This window comes from Calypte anna, unplaced genomic scaffold, assembly GCF_003957555.1.
Source record: "Calypte anna isolate BGI_N300 unplaced genomic scaffold, bCalAnn1_v1.p scaffold_86_arrow_ctg1, whole genome shotgun sequence".
In the NCBI taxonomy this organism is placed as follows: domain Eukaryota; kingdom Metazoa; phylum Chordata; class Aves; order Apodiformes; family Trochilidae; genus Calypte; species Calypte anna.
Window position 1 is genome coordinate 363,226 of NW_022045534.1, and position 14,558 is coordinate 377,783.

Here is a 14,558-nt window from a genome sequence, read left to right on the forward strand (position 1 = left end):
TGATTTTGCCTGATTAATCTGAACCAACAGTAATTGTGCAGATTGCCCCCCCGGAAGGAGCATTCCAGGAAATGGGTTAGTGAGGCTGGTGGCACTTTGTTTCTTTGGTTTTGGGTTTTTTTTTTTTTTCCTTTCTTGCAAGAGTTTTTCTAGTAAATGAAAAAGCCACCTGTGTGGTTACCACAAGAGGAACTTCTCCTGGCAGTGGTGGATCATCCTTCCATCTGAGAAGTCCCAAGGGTTCATTTTCTTCTCTTTACAGCCAATAAACAGCAGCTTTTTTTTTCCTCACTGATGGTGGAACTGGGATATTTCAGCCCCCAGGTGTTCTGCTCTCCTGGTGGATTGCTGCCTTCTTGCTGCCAAGTTGAAGGACAAGAGGTCACCTATGGAGGAAACGTGTCTGACCCTGTGTGGCACCTCAGGACATGGTTTCCTTGGTTGCTGTTGGGTTGATGGTTGGACTCGATGAGCTTGGAGATCTTTCCCAACCCTAATGACTCCATGACTCTGTGATGTACCCCAGATGATGAAGGTGCCTGGGCTTCAGCTCTCTGGACGTTTCCTCCTCCAGCCCTTCCCATCCTGGCAGGCAGAAGACTTGGGACACCTTGGGAGATGCTGCCATCCCTGCCTGCTCCTAGGATGTGGCAGCACAAGGTGCAGCAGCACCAGGATCTCCCTGCCCTTTCCTCCTCTCTTCCACCAGGATGCTCTGGAAGAACTGGGTGGATGTGCAGCAGTCAGCAACAGCAATGTAATGTTTTTTGTGAAAAAACCCAAAGCAACACAAACTACATGTAGTGCAGGCATTGCCTAGAGAGGTTTTGCTTCTGGGGAGCTGTCATCATCACCACCACCAAGCTGCTCCAGCCCACAGGAGTTTCCCACCACACCTGGCTCAGCCCAGCAGGTATTTGAGCTGGGGGTAAAAACTTAGGGAAAAAAAAACAACAAACCAACCCAAAGAGTTTTCACTTTCAGCAAAATCAACAGGTCCTGATGAAGGCTCTGCCCCAAGAAACCAGGCTAAAAAAACCCAAACCTCAAAAAGGCCTGAGGGAGCCTTTGATTAATGACATCAGCTGCTGCCCCAGAGCTGGGGGGAGTCTGCTTTGTCTGCAGATGGGGAGAGAGGGGATGGGGACAGCATGAAATGGGAAAAACCCAACCATGGAGGGTGAGGAATGGGATTTACAGCCACATGGGCACGAGCCTGGGCAGCAGAGGGGAGAGCAGCTCATCCCTTGGGAAGGGACAGGGCAGGGATGGAGGGGAAGGGACAGGGGAGGGGATGGAGGGGAAGGGACAGGGACAGGGGAGGGGATGGAGGGGAAGGGAGAGGGACAGGGGAGGGGACAGAGGGGAAGGGACAGGGACAGGGGAGGGGATGGAGGGGAAGGGAGAGGGACAGGGACAGGTGATGGAGGGGATGGGATAGGGACAGGAGGTGATGGAGGGGATGGGATAGGGACAGGAGGTGATGGAGGGGAAGGGACAGGGAGAGGAGGTGATGGAGGGGAAGGAACAGGGAGAGGAGGTGATGGAGGGGAAGGAACAGGGACAGGAGGTGATGGAGGGGAAGGAACAGGGACAGGAGGTGATGGAGGGGAAGGGACAGGGACAGGAGGTGATGGAGGGGGTGGGACAGGGACAGGAGGTGATGGAGGGGGTTGTCCCCATGGTGCTGCCATCCCACCTCACCCCTGGGATGAGAAAAGGGATCTGCAGGGTGTGGGGTGGAGGAGAAGCAGAGGCAGCTGCCAAAGAGATGAACTGAGAGCTCTGGGCTGTAGCATTGGACTTGTTGTGGAGGCTGGGCCACCCCTGGCAGCAGATGGAGCGCCGGTCTGTGCCATGCCAGTCTGGTCCAGTCCATGCCATGCCGTGCTGTGCTGGGCCGTGCCGTGCCAGGCTGTACTGGGCTGTGCTGCTGAATTTGGCATCTCACCTCCTCGGGAATGCCTGATGCTGCTGCTGTCGGGTCTGGAAGTGCTGAGGGAGATGAGGAAAAGGACATCTCCTTCCTGTGGATGAGCTGGAGGTGCTCGGTGCTTTCAGTCCGGATGCCCTGAGCTCTGAGAACAACCACTGCAGCTGGGGGCTCCTGGGCCTCGCTGCAGCTCCAGGCACCAAACAACAACCAAAAAGATTCACTTGTTGGTGGCTCCTGGTCCTCTGCCCCCATTTTGCAGCCTCTGCCCTCACCTTTGTCTGGCAGCAGCTCCTTAGGCAAGGAAGAATGTTCTAGAGGGATGTATCCAGTGAGGAGTGAGAAATGCAAAGTGCTCTTTAAACTGGTTTGGCTTTTGGGACACACACCATCAGCCCTGGGAAGTTTATTGTCATCTTTTCTTTTGAAAAGGAAAGGTCCACCTGACACAGGAATTGGACACGAGCATTCACCATCTCCCCCAGCCAGAAGGAGAACCCACCACCTCCAGCTGTGACCACGGGCTCCTCTTTGCTGCCAAGGACACACGAGGGGCTTGCAGCACCCTGGCACTTCAGGCTCGAAGTGGCCACCACCCAGTGGGACTTCCCAGGGATTACCAGGGGTCCCCATGAAGAGTTGCTGCCCACTGCTTGTCTTGGCCCACAACCCAACCAGAGGATCATGGAATGCCAGGTTGGAGGGACCTCAAGGATCACCTGGCCCAACCTCTCCAGGTAGGGATGTGGTCTGGATGAGATGGCCAGCACCTTGTCAAGCTGTCTTACAAGTGTCCAGCCTTGGGGAATCCACTGCTTTCCTGGGGACATCATTCCCATCTTCAACTGCTGAGGTCAAACTGTCGAGTCCTTGCCCAGTGCCTTAGGGCAGGGTGGATCTTCCGTCCTTCCTTCTTTTCTTGTCATTAAACTACATGTGGATATCCACCTCCAGAAAGGTGAATCATGTTCAGAAACAACCTCCATGTCTGCCAGAGCCACCTGGGGAGACCAAATCCTGCTGCTGGGTTTTTCACAGCTCTACATCTCCTTAATATCATGAGTTCTCAAGATCATGAGGACTCAAGATCATGAGTTCTTGACCAGTATGGACAGAAGAGAAGGAAAGAGCACAAAAACCTCAAGTGACATCACTTGGGGCAGCCGCTCCTACTTTGTTCCCCAGGAGCAGAGTGGAAGCAGGTAGGACTGAGGAAGAACTGGTTTCCCCCTCCTCTGCAGGGAGACAGTCCCTGAAGGCACAGAAATATCTGTCAAGTTCCTTGACACCAGACTGAGAGCCCTGTCCTTGCCTGACACCTCCCAGCATCACCAGCTCCTCAGGTCTCTGCAGCCTTCGAGGGAGCAGTGGTGGTCTGCAGGGTCCTGAGAAGGCTCCATCCCTCTGGTTGTCTGCAGGGTCCTGAGAAGGTTCCATCCCTCTGGTGGTCTGCAGGGTCCTGAGCAGGTTCCATCCCTCTGGTTGTCTGCAGGGTCCTGAGCAGGTTCCATCCCTCTGGTTGTCTGCAGGTCCTGAGAAGGCTCCATCCCTCTGGTGGTCTGCAGGGTCCTGAGAAGGTTCCATCCCTCTGGTTGTCTGCAGGGTCCTGAGCAGGTTCCATCCCTCTGGTTGTCTGCAGGGTCCTGAGAAGGTTCCATCCCTCTGGTTGTCTGCAGGTTTTGGAGCCATTCTTGAGCCAATGGTGGCTTTGACATGGAGAAGTTTGGGCGCGTGACTGCAGCACAATCACAGCAGCTAAGTATAAACTGACACTACCTACAGAAGCTGGCAAGCAAAAATATGTGTCAACTGCTGCCCTGGATTCCTGCATGGAGAGACAAGCTCTGCTGCTCACCCCTCTGAGCCAGCCCCACCACACTCACCAAAGAACTGGAGGCCAAGGTGGACAGAGGACTGTGGCTGGTCCTACCCCAAACTCCAGCACCTCTGTACCTGCAGAGCACCCAACAGCAAAGCCTCCAGGCCAGAACTGAGGTTTCCCAAAGGCAGAGGAGGAAAAGGTGCAAAAGCAGCAGCTCTGACTGCCAGGGCAAGAAAAAATGTATTGCACTGTCCTGCTTCTTCCTTATGGTCTTCTTTCTCCTTCTTCTCTTCTCCTTCTCCTTCTTCTCTTCTCCTTCTCCTTCTTCTTTCTTCTTCTCTTTCTCCTTTTCCTACTTCTTCCTACTTCTTCCTTCTCCTCTCCTCTCCTCTCCTCTCCTCTCCTCTCCTCTCCTCTCCTCTCCTCTCCTCTCCTCTCCTCTCCCTTCTCCTTCTCCTTCTCCTTCTCCTTCTCCTTCTCCTTCTCCTTCTCCTTCTCCTTCTCCTTCTCCTTCTCCTTCTCCTTCTCCTTCTCCTTCTCCTTCTCCTTCTCCTTCTCCTTCTCCTTCTCCTTCTCCTTCTCCTTCTCCTTCTCCTTCTCCTTCTCCTTCTCCCTCTCCTTTCTCTCCCATTTTCCTGTTCCTTCTCACCAAACCCTTTTCCCCTTTTGCAAACCACACTCAGACCAAACACCAGCCCTGTACCCCCCACCAGCTCCTGACCTCTGTTCAGCTACAGGTGGAACTTTCTGGGATGGAAGATCATCCTCACAGAAATAATTCCACTGAGTTGTAAAGATCACAAACGTGCCCCAATCTCTTTGGTGTGGAGCAGAGGACAGGGTGAGGAGTCACACCAGGGAGTAACTCTGCTGTTGTACGTACAACCAGGCAGGTCTGGGTGGGAAGGGACCTTGAAGGTCACCCTGCAGTCAGCAGGGACATCTTCACCAGACCAGGCTGCTCAGAGCCCCATCCAACCCCACCTGGGATGGCTCCAGGGATGGGGCATCTCCCACCCCCCTGGGCAGCCCAGGCCAGGGTGGTGTTGGTTGGGAAAGACCTTTTAAACCCAACCAGTGACCGCCAGCCCACCACCCACCCGGTGCCCGTGGTGCTGCTGAGACTCACCTTGTGTGAAAGGCTCCTGCATGTCCCCCCCCAGCCCTGCCAGGGAGTCCTGGGGGACGTGGGTGGGTGTGGATCTCAGCGGCATGGGCATGGGGTGGCTCTGCGTGGGCGAGGAGTGTGCTGAGCCCGCAGCCTGCGCCTGCACGGGAGACACACGGACACGTTGGGAAGGGACTGGGGGATTTGTTTGGGGCAGGGTCTAAAAATAAGGGTGGAAAAAAACAGCTAATCAAAGGCAAGAGGCTTTGCCAAAACGCTCCGGATCTGAGTGGCGTGTGTCGGGTGTTGTGGGAGGCACCCCCAGCACCCCCACTGGATCTGACCCACGGTCACATCACTGATCCAACTGGGAACACCCCGGGAAGGGACAGGGTGACCTCCCAGCCTGCTGCTCCAGGAGGACACATCAGCCCCTTGGCATCTGCTCATCCTTCCAGCAGGCTGCAGGAACCCCCCAGAGCTCTGCTGGGCAACCCAGGCTCTGCTGAGGGACCATCCCCTTTTCTAATTCATCTTTACATAGTTCATGCGTTTTAAATATCTACTATGTATTTTTATTTGTTACTAAAATAGTGACTTTGAAAAGGTTCTTATTTTGTATTTTCTTCCAGCCAAACCCACCCTGTTGTTGTTGAGCTGCTCCAAGAGCCTCGTGAGCAGCTTTGCAGGTGCCTTCCCACAGCAAACTCTGGAGCTGACAGCCACGGGTGGTGAGTGATGTTCCCAAGGGCCTTGGAATCATGGAATCATCACAGAACCATGGAATGGTTTGGGTGGGAAGGGACCTGAAAGCCCCCCCAGTGCCCCCCTGCCATGGTCAGGGACCCCTCTCCCAGCCCAGGGTGCTCCAAGCCCCATCCAACCTGGGCTGAGACACTGCCAGGGATGGGGCAGCCACAGCTTCCTTGGGCAACCTGGGCAACCAGGGGCTCAGCACCCTCACAGCATCAGAACTGCTCCAGCTCTGCTCCAAGATGCAGCACACACATGCTCCAAGTCTATTGATTTTCATGGCACTGTTTGGTTTAAAGACCTTTCAGACCATGAAGTCCAACCCTTCCCCAGGACCCCCTGCCCCATGTCCCTCATCCCCACATCCCCAGGGCTTGCTCTGAAACCCCTCCAGGCATGATGGGGACTCCAGCCCTGCCCTGGGCAGCCTGGGCCAGGCCCTGACAACCCTTTCCAGGCAGAAATTCTTCCCCAGCTCCAACCTAAACCTCCCCTGGCACAACTTGAGGCTGTTCCTCTTGTCCTATTAAACCTTGTTGAACACCATTGGTCTCACCCCATGGATCCATCCTGTCCTGATCCCTCTGCAGACCCTCATCCCATGGATCCATCCTGTCCTGATCCCTCTGCAGAGCCTCATCCCATGGATCCATCCTGTCCTGATCCCTCTGCAGAGCCTCATCCCATGGATCCAGCCTGTCCTGATCCCTCTGCAGAGCCTCATCCCATGGATCCATCCTGTTCAGATCCCTTGTAGATCCTTCCTACCCTCAGGCAGATCACCACTCCTGCCCAACTTGGTGTCACCTGCAGACTGACTGAGGGTGCTCTCAGTGTCCTCATTTGGATCATCACTACAGATAAAGAACTGAGCCCAGAAGAACACAGCCCACTGGTGACCATGGGAGCAGCTGGCATGGCACCAGCTCTGACTCCAGCTCTTCCCTGCCAGCCCAAAGTCAATATTCTTATAAACATGAAAACCTCCTCATGTGTAAAATTGTCATTTTGAAACTCTATTAGTAATTGGGGGACTCAAAGAAATGAGTAAAACATTCTGGTGACCACAGGGGAGAGGGCTGCAGGAGGGCCAGGACATCTTCTGAAGGGAAAATCAATAGAAAACCCACACACAGCTTCACACCCCTGCACTGAAACTTCAAATAAAGCTTACAAAAAAAAAAAAGACCTGAAAATGCACAGAAAGAGGCATGAGAGCCTCGATGTGCACCAAACTGTGGCAGGAGGTGGGAGCCCTGTGCTTGGTGCTCCCCATCCAGCAATGCTGACCCATCCATGGCTTTGGTTTGGAGGAACCAGCTCATTCCCTCAGCCCCAGCAGCTGCTCACAGCAGGAAAATCAGCCCCTGAGTAAATTAAAATGGAAACCAGCAGGAAACCCAAAGTCATCAGCCCCACTGGAGCTGCCCCAGTCCCAGGAGCTGGGAGAAGGGGAAATATTTTCTGTTTTGAAGCTGATTCTCCAGGGCCCTCAGCATGTGTGAACCTCCTGAGATGGTGGCAGGTGTGAGAGGGACTGCAAATGAAAAACCACCCAGAGATCAAAGAAAACCAGACTGGGTTGTGTTGGGAGGGACCTGAAAGCCCCCCCAGTGCCCCCCCTGCCATGGTCAGGGCCCCCTCCCCCAGCCCAGGGTGCTCCAAGCCCCATCCAACCTGGGCTGAGACACTGCCAGGGATGGGGCAGCCACAGCTTCCTTGGGCAACCTGGGCAACCAGGGGCTCAGCACCCTCACCCCAAGCAATTCCTCCCTCACATCTCATCCCCAGCTCCCCTCTCCCAGCTCCAAACCCTTCCCCCTTCTCCTAGCCCACTCCAGCCCAGCCAGGACATCACCTTATTCCAGGCCACCACTAACCCATGTCCCACACCTGAGAATCACAGAATGCTCATGGCTGGAAAGGACCTTGGAGATCACCAAGTCCAACCAAACCATTTCTCCCTCCCTCCCTCCCTGCCCAAGATCTCCTCTCCATCTCCCCTCTCCCAGCTCCAAACCCTTCCCCCTCGCAGGCTCCCATCCCTCCAGGCCCTTGGCCCAAGCCCCTCCCCAGCTTTCCTGCAGCCCCTTCAGGCACTGGAAGGTGCTCTAAGGTCTCCCCGGTGCAGCCTTCTCTTCTCCAGCCTCAACACCCCCAACTCTCTCAGCCTGGCTCCAGAGCAGAGCTGCTCCAGCCCTCCCAGCAGCTCCAGGGCCTCCTCTGCACTGGTTCCAGCAGCTCCGGGTCCTTCTGCTGATGGGGACCCCAGAGATGGACCCAATTTTTTTCTTTGGACAAAACTCCATGAGCAGAGTTAAGACCTCCCAGGTGAGCTCCTCTCCACAAAACACATCTGCCCAAGCTGTGAGTGGACCCTGCAGGACAAACCTGACTCATCCCCCCCAGCCCACATCTGTCCCATGCAGCTGTTGCAGATGTGCTCATCCCTGGGACCACTGGGAGATCCTAAGCCCCAGAACCTTCAGCTCCCAGACACCCTCCAGCCACACAGACACTTCTGGAGGGCAGGGAAAACCTTTCTTCTTTCCACCACCATTTCTCACTGAAACACCTTGTCTACTTTTGTATTCTTAGAGTAAGTTCCCAAGCCATTGAATTTTTAAATTTTTTGACCCGTTCAGAACCAGTGGGCCGTGCTGATTTGCATGGTGCAGCCAGCAGGGAGGGTCCCTCAGGGGCAGGGTGAGGCAGTTCCTGGAAACCCTGGTGGTTCTGAGCAGAGGTGGTGGTGCAGACACAGCTGGGGACTCGGGGGGGAGCAGGGACAGGACAGAGCCACCCCCCCAGCTCCCCAGAGAGGATCTGAAAGTTCTCGGTTCAGTGAAGGCTTGAAAAGCAACTTCATAAGAAACATGGGCACAGGGTGCAGCACCCAGAGTGCTGGGGCTCCAGAAGCTGCACCAGGACCTCATGGGCTCCAGAAGCTGCACTGGGACCTCATGGGATCCCAGAAGCTGCACTGGGACCCCCAGGGATCCAGAAACTGCTCTGGAACCTCCTGGGCTCAGTGTGTGCCCTCATGTTGTGACACGTACACAGACATCAGAAGGTTTAAGCTGCTGTTTCCTACCTGTGACCACTGCCTGTACCACCCCTCAGCTCCCTGGCAGCCTGGTGGGACCCCCATGGCATCTCCATCCACCAGGAACTCAGAGGCTGACCCAGAGGAGGACGCTGATGACTCAAGGTAAGGCCAAGGACATGAGTGGTGACAATGAGCATCACCATGTGCTGGGCTCCACTCACAGAGGGATCTGGGTGGGAAGGGACCCCTAAAGCTTCCCCAGTCCCAGCCCTGCAGTATCAGGGACACCCTCACCCAGATCAGGGTGCTCAGAGCCTCCTCCAGCCTCACCTTGAACATCTCCAGGGATGAGACCTCAACCCCGTCCCTGGGCACCCTGTGCCATGGTCCCACTGCCCTGCTTGGGCAGAGCAACCTCTGCTGACGTTATCACATTCTCTGTGACCACGAAGTATTAAGTAGCAGGGAAGGAAACCTGAGATTTCTGCATATTTCACCAAAAACCCTGTCTCGTAGGAAATCAAACCATCCCCTCCATGAATGCAGGGGTCACCAGTCGAGCCTGCACCACCTGTGTTTGAAATTTCACGCGTTATTCAACCCAAAAGCGGCGGTGCCCTTGCATTCCTCTGCTCCTTCTGGGGCTGAGCCAACTCAATAAAGAGCACTGAGGAGCCTGAAAAGCAACAAACCAAAACGCTCCCTGTGCTGAGGTTAACTTTGTTTAGAAATACCTTGGAAATCTTGGGGAAGTTCATGAACACAAGTTCAAGACCACAAATCATCTACACCAGAGGACAGGATGGAGTCCTGCAGGCAGGTTGGGCAGAGAGCAATCATCAGCCAAATGATGAGAGATCTGAGGGAGGAATTGCTTGGGGTGAGGGTGCTGAGCCCCTGGTTGCCCAGGTTGCCCAAGGAAGCTGTGGCTGCCCCATCCCTGGCAGTGTCTCAGCCCAGGTTGGATGGGGCTTGGAGCACCCTGGGCTGAGGGAGGGAGCCCTGACCATGGCAGGGGTTGGAACTGGATGAGCTTTCAGGTCCCTTCCCATCCAAACCAGTCTGGGATTCTCTAAAGAACCACTCAAACCAACTGAAAACCCCAGAGGGTTTAAAGGATGAGGACCAAATGGCAGAAACAAAGTGTATGGTGGACAAGTTGGTTTCGTTGGGAACAGGCCTTGCCAAACAGCACTTGACTCCCTTCCGTGAGGAGTTTTATTGACAAGGATTATTATGGAGGAATAATCCCTTCTGGAGGTATTTGATTTACTAACGTGTGACTTTCTGATGCAAAAAGTGAGCAGCAGCCAAAAAGCACAGAGTAACAGATGAAAAACTGCCCCACCAAAGGCCATGCCCTGCTGAAGGTGATTTAGGTCTGGTCTTCACCACAATGTGTTACCCAAGGCCTGCCTCAGACACGAGCTGTCCCCCTCCTCCAGGCATCACTTCCCCAGTGCTTTTGCAGTTGTTCCCACATCTGGGTGTCCCACCTGTCCCCCCCCTGGGTGTCCCACCTGTCCCCCCCCTAGGTGTCCCACCTGTCCCCCCCCCTGGGTGTCCCACCTGTCCCCCCCTGGGTGTCCCACCTGTCCCCCCCCTAGGTGTCCCACCTGTCCCCACCCCTGGGTGTCCCACCTGTCCCCCCCCTGGGTGTCCCACCTGTCCCACCCCTGGAGCAGGAGCTCTGTGTGCATGGACACCCCCAGTGTGGCCATGGAGCATCACCAGAGCCCCTTGGAGAACCAACACAGCTGGGAAGCCACAGAAACCTTCACAGCCAGCACCACCAGAGGAACAAAAGTCATTTGTGTTTCCTGCCACTTCAGGCCCTTTTCTGCAGTCAGGACTCAGGGCAGCTGCAGCTGGGAAGGTGAAGAGATGCTGGGAAGGAGGGGACTTGCTGACCCCAAACTGTACAGAACCACAGGAAAATGGAGCTGTAAGAAAACACCTCATCCAACCCCTGTGCACCACAGCTGGATCTACTCTTCCTAATCCCCTCCTGACAGATGTTTATCCGACATGCTCTTAAACCCCTCTCCATTCAGCTTTTCCTGAAGTCTCAGTGAAACTCCTCAATGAAACGTTCAGCAAGTGGAGCCAGCAGCACAGCCCAGAGCTCTTCAGAGCTCTTCCCTCCTTTCCGTGCTGACTTCTGTGTCTGAAGCCTCCTGAACCCCCCAGTCCTCTCCAGGCTGAACAACACCAGGAGCTTCCTCATGGAAGGACTCACTGCACTGGTTTGGAGAGCTGGAGCCCAGGAGAGGACCTCCTGTTTCAGGTGGGACTACAGAGAGAGCTGGAGGAACAGGAGGATGGTTTTGGGGTTTAGTGAACCCCAAAGTCATCTCCAGTCTTTTTTTTTTTTTGTTTTTTAAACACCATGAGATCATTGATGTGTTTGTGACCCACCACAGCTCCCAGTGCTCATCTGCAGGATGCCCCTTCTGCCATCCTTCCAGTTCCTTTGTATTTCACCTTCACTCAGCTGATTTTCCTCCACACGTGCTGCAGAGATTCCTTCATCCAATCCAATTTCACCCCCCTGCAAATATTCCTGTCATTTTAAAAGATAATCTTCAATTCCCATCCCCTTCTCTAAAGCCCCAGCAACCTCCTCCTGCTTGATGTCAAGAGCAAACCCAAGTCCCTCACAGGAAGGCTGAATAGTAATTAATTCAGGACAGAAATAATGAACTAAAGAGGCATTTCAATTTACACGTCTTTCTATTTTCACAGAAATCCCTTGACAACTGATCTCGGAGAAAACTTTCCCAACCAAATTTATAACTGCTTTGCATGATGCTCACCAAGCCCACGCTGCTCAGCGGGAGGAGGAAGAGGAGTTTGCTCCAGAGTGGGTCTGCCAAGGAGAGTGACAAGGGGGATGCTCACTCTTTGCTGCTTTTTCCTAATAACCTTTTATTTGAGTTGCTTTAACCGGTGATAAAACCTGGAATGCTGTCGAGCCGGTTTGGTGTCAGACCGTTGGGTCTTGTCCTCAGGATTTCTTCTCTGAGGAATCAGGTAGGTGCTGGAAACACCACAAGCAACTGCTCAGAAGAATTCCTACTCAGAAATTCCCAAACAGCCTCCACACCAGAAGCTTCCACACCAGTGGGTGACACAAGCACAAAGCCACGGCCCTGGCTCTCAGGGACCAAACCCCTTTTCCTGGGCCACGTCTGGAGCTGTTCCCCCTCCTGAAATCAGCATCATCACTGCCCTCACCAAGGCTGCAATCTCCCTGCAAGGTGCTTCTCCATATTTGGGTCAATATCACCACTTGTGGTTCTCATTTTGACTGGTAATTTAAAAATTATTTATCCTAACCAGAAATGGAGGAGAACCCTTCCAGTGCTGCAGATGAAACCATCTCTGCTGCTGCTGCTGCTGCCTGAGTAATTCCAGCACGATCGAAGCATGAGCTAAAAATAATCCAGCAGCCCCCCCGCTTTGCAAACACTCTGAGGAAAATACTTAGAACAGAAAATAAGGTCATTAGGATCAGACCACCACCAATCGGTCCAGTTGACCACGTTCCTGTAGGAACACTGAATTCTCCTGCCTGTGGTGGCAGCCGGGGTGATGGGCTCCAGCACCCTCCTCCCTCAGCACTCACACCGAGGAATACAGAAAAGGCTGATTAGCTGGGTGGGTTAATGACCTTCCTGAGGTGTTAATTGAATCCCCCACTGAAACCCAACCCTGGGCTGTTGGAATGGCAACCCAGGGACAGATGCACGATGCCGGATGCCTCCCCAGACCCCCTGGTTTTCCCAGCACCTGGGGAACATCTTGAGAATCACAGAATGGTTTGGGTTGGGAAGGACCATAAGGAACATCAGTTCCAACCCCCAATCCTGGCTGGGACCAGCAGTGGGGTGGGCAGCAGGAGCAGGGCAGGGATCATCCATGTGCTGGGGATGCACCCCCAATCCTGGGGTCAGTTCTGGGGCCCTCAGGAGCAGAAGGAGATGGAGGGGCTGGAGAGTGTCCAGAGAAGGGAATGGAGCTGGGGAAGGGGCTGGAGAAGATGGAGAAGGGTCTGGAGAAGTTGTGAGGAGCATCTGAGGGAGCTGTGGGTGCTGATCCTGGAGCAGAGGAGGCTGAGGGGAGACCTTGTGGCTCTCTGCAAGCCCCTGAGAGGAGGTTGGAGCCAGGGGGGGTCGGGCTCTGCTCCCAAGGAAGAAGGGATGGGACAAGAGGAACTTTTGGCACACCTCAAGTGGTGCCAGGGGAGGTTTAGGTTGGAGCTGGGGAAGAATTTCTGCCTGGAAAGGGTTGTCAGGGCCTGGCCCAGGCTGCCCAGGGCAGGGCTGGAGTCCCCATCATGCCTGGAGGGGTTTCAGAGCAAGCCCTGGGATGTGGGGATGAGGGACATGGGGTGGTGCTGGGGTGATGGGATGACCTGATGTCTGAAACATCTTTTCCAACTAAAGAATCGATGACTCTGTGACAAGGACCCCCACCCTGCTGAGCCCTGTTAGAACACAGCGTGCTCCCCAGGTGTGCTCTGCAGTTGGAGCCTCCACATCGATCTGTGTCCCCATGGATATCAAGTTATTTACTGGCACAGAGAGGGCTGTGACACCCACAGAGCCACCAGCTCTGGTTCTGACCCCCACAGGATTTTTGGTGCTGAGGCAGAGCTGGGGGGTGTCTGCCCACCATGCCCACAGATTGTGTTCAGTGCTTCAAAAATTACCAATTAAATCAGATTCACACCCACCCACCCCCAAAATACCTTGGGCTGTGAGATCCACCAGGGAGGCCGAGCATGGGGGGCATGGAGGGCAGCAGGGGGGGAGAGGGTCTGGGTTGCAATGGGTGTTAATGAAGAGCTCGTTAGGCTGGGGCTGGGGGCAGGGATGGGCCCCTGAGACCCCTCCTGCAGGCAGCTGCCATCGTTAGTGCTAATTAAAACATCTCCCAAGGGCCCACTGGCCATCAGCCCCGTCCCAGGAGCTGGCAGAGCCTCTGGGGGAGCCAGGGGCAGATCCTGCAGGCAGGGCTCAGCCCATCCTCCTGGAGACAAGGCTGCCATGCCTGCTCTGGCAGCCACCTTCCTATTACTCAGCTTTTTTTTTTTTCTTTTTTTTTTTTCCTTTACAAATCGCTTTTTCAGCTTCAATGCGAAGGCGTGGATCAGCCGTGACCTCAGGACAGATATTTTACGCAGCTACAGGAGGTATTTGCAGTGTTTGCCCATGGCTGGTGACCCACGGCAGCCCTGCCAACCCCCCCAGCACCTCAGGGCCAGGCAGGGTGGAACACGGAGTTTGTTTTGTGAGGGAGAAAAGGGGGAGAAAGAAGAGGAAGCTCCGTGTGGTGCCCCATCCCTGGCTGTGCTGAAGGTTGGGATGGGGCTTGGAGCACCCTGGGCTGCTGGGAGGTGTCCCTGCCCATGGCAGGGTTGGGTTTTCTGAGGACTTTGAGGTTCCTCCCTACCCAGCCCAGTCCGGGGTTCTGTGCTGTGATGATTCTGGGCTCTCCAGGAGTTACCAACCAAACAGCACCAGGGAGCAGAAGGTGTGCTCAGGGTTGGCAGCCCTGTCCTGAGGGTGCCCTCCCTATGCTTCCTTATCATTTGGCTTTTTCTGAAAGTGTTCATGATAATAGAAAAATAAAGCCTTGAGCTGCCACGGAGCTCTCAGCCACTGCTCTGGGACCCCCCTGGACATGACTCTGCCCCATCCCCAGCTCCACCAAGCGCCAGATAAAACCCCTCCATTCATGGGCTGCTGTTTGTTTTCATTCCTCCCGATCCCCCCAGCTGTGGGATACAGAGCAGGGATCAGGAAACAATAAAATCTCGGTTACCACACAGAATGCCTCCTTTTTCCCTGCTCCTTTCAAAGCCTGACATTTTTGCTTTCATCCCCCA

General features: G+C 54.6%; 1 protein-coding gene across 2 annotated transcripts in view; it reads right to left on the reverse strand.

Annotated features, from left to right (window-relative positions):
- Positions 1-4,949: 4,949 nt before the first annotated feature.
- The window catches only part of DTNB (dystrobrevin beta), a 159,270-nt gene continuing 149,661 nt past the window's right edge, over positions 4,950-14,558 (reverse strand). The window contains exon 18 of one of the 2 annotated variants that reach the window (XM_030468840.1): positions 4,950-5,023. In XM_030468840.1, the coding sequence (XP_030324700.1) occupies positions 4,960-5,023 (64 nt within the window). In that variant the 3' untranslated portion in view covers positions 4,950-4,959. Of the gene's footprint in view, positions 5,024-11,647; positions 11,706-14,558 lie in introns of those variants that run through there. The other variant, XM_030468842.1, reaches the window with a different exon arrangement.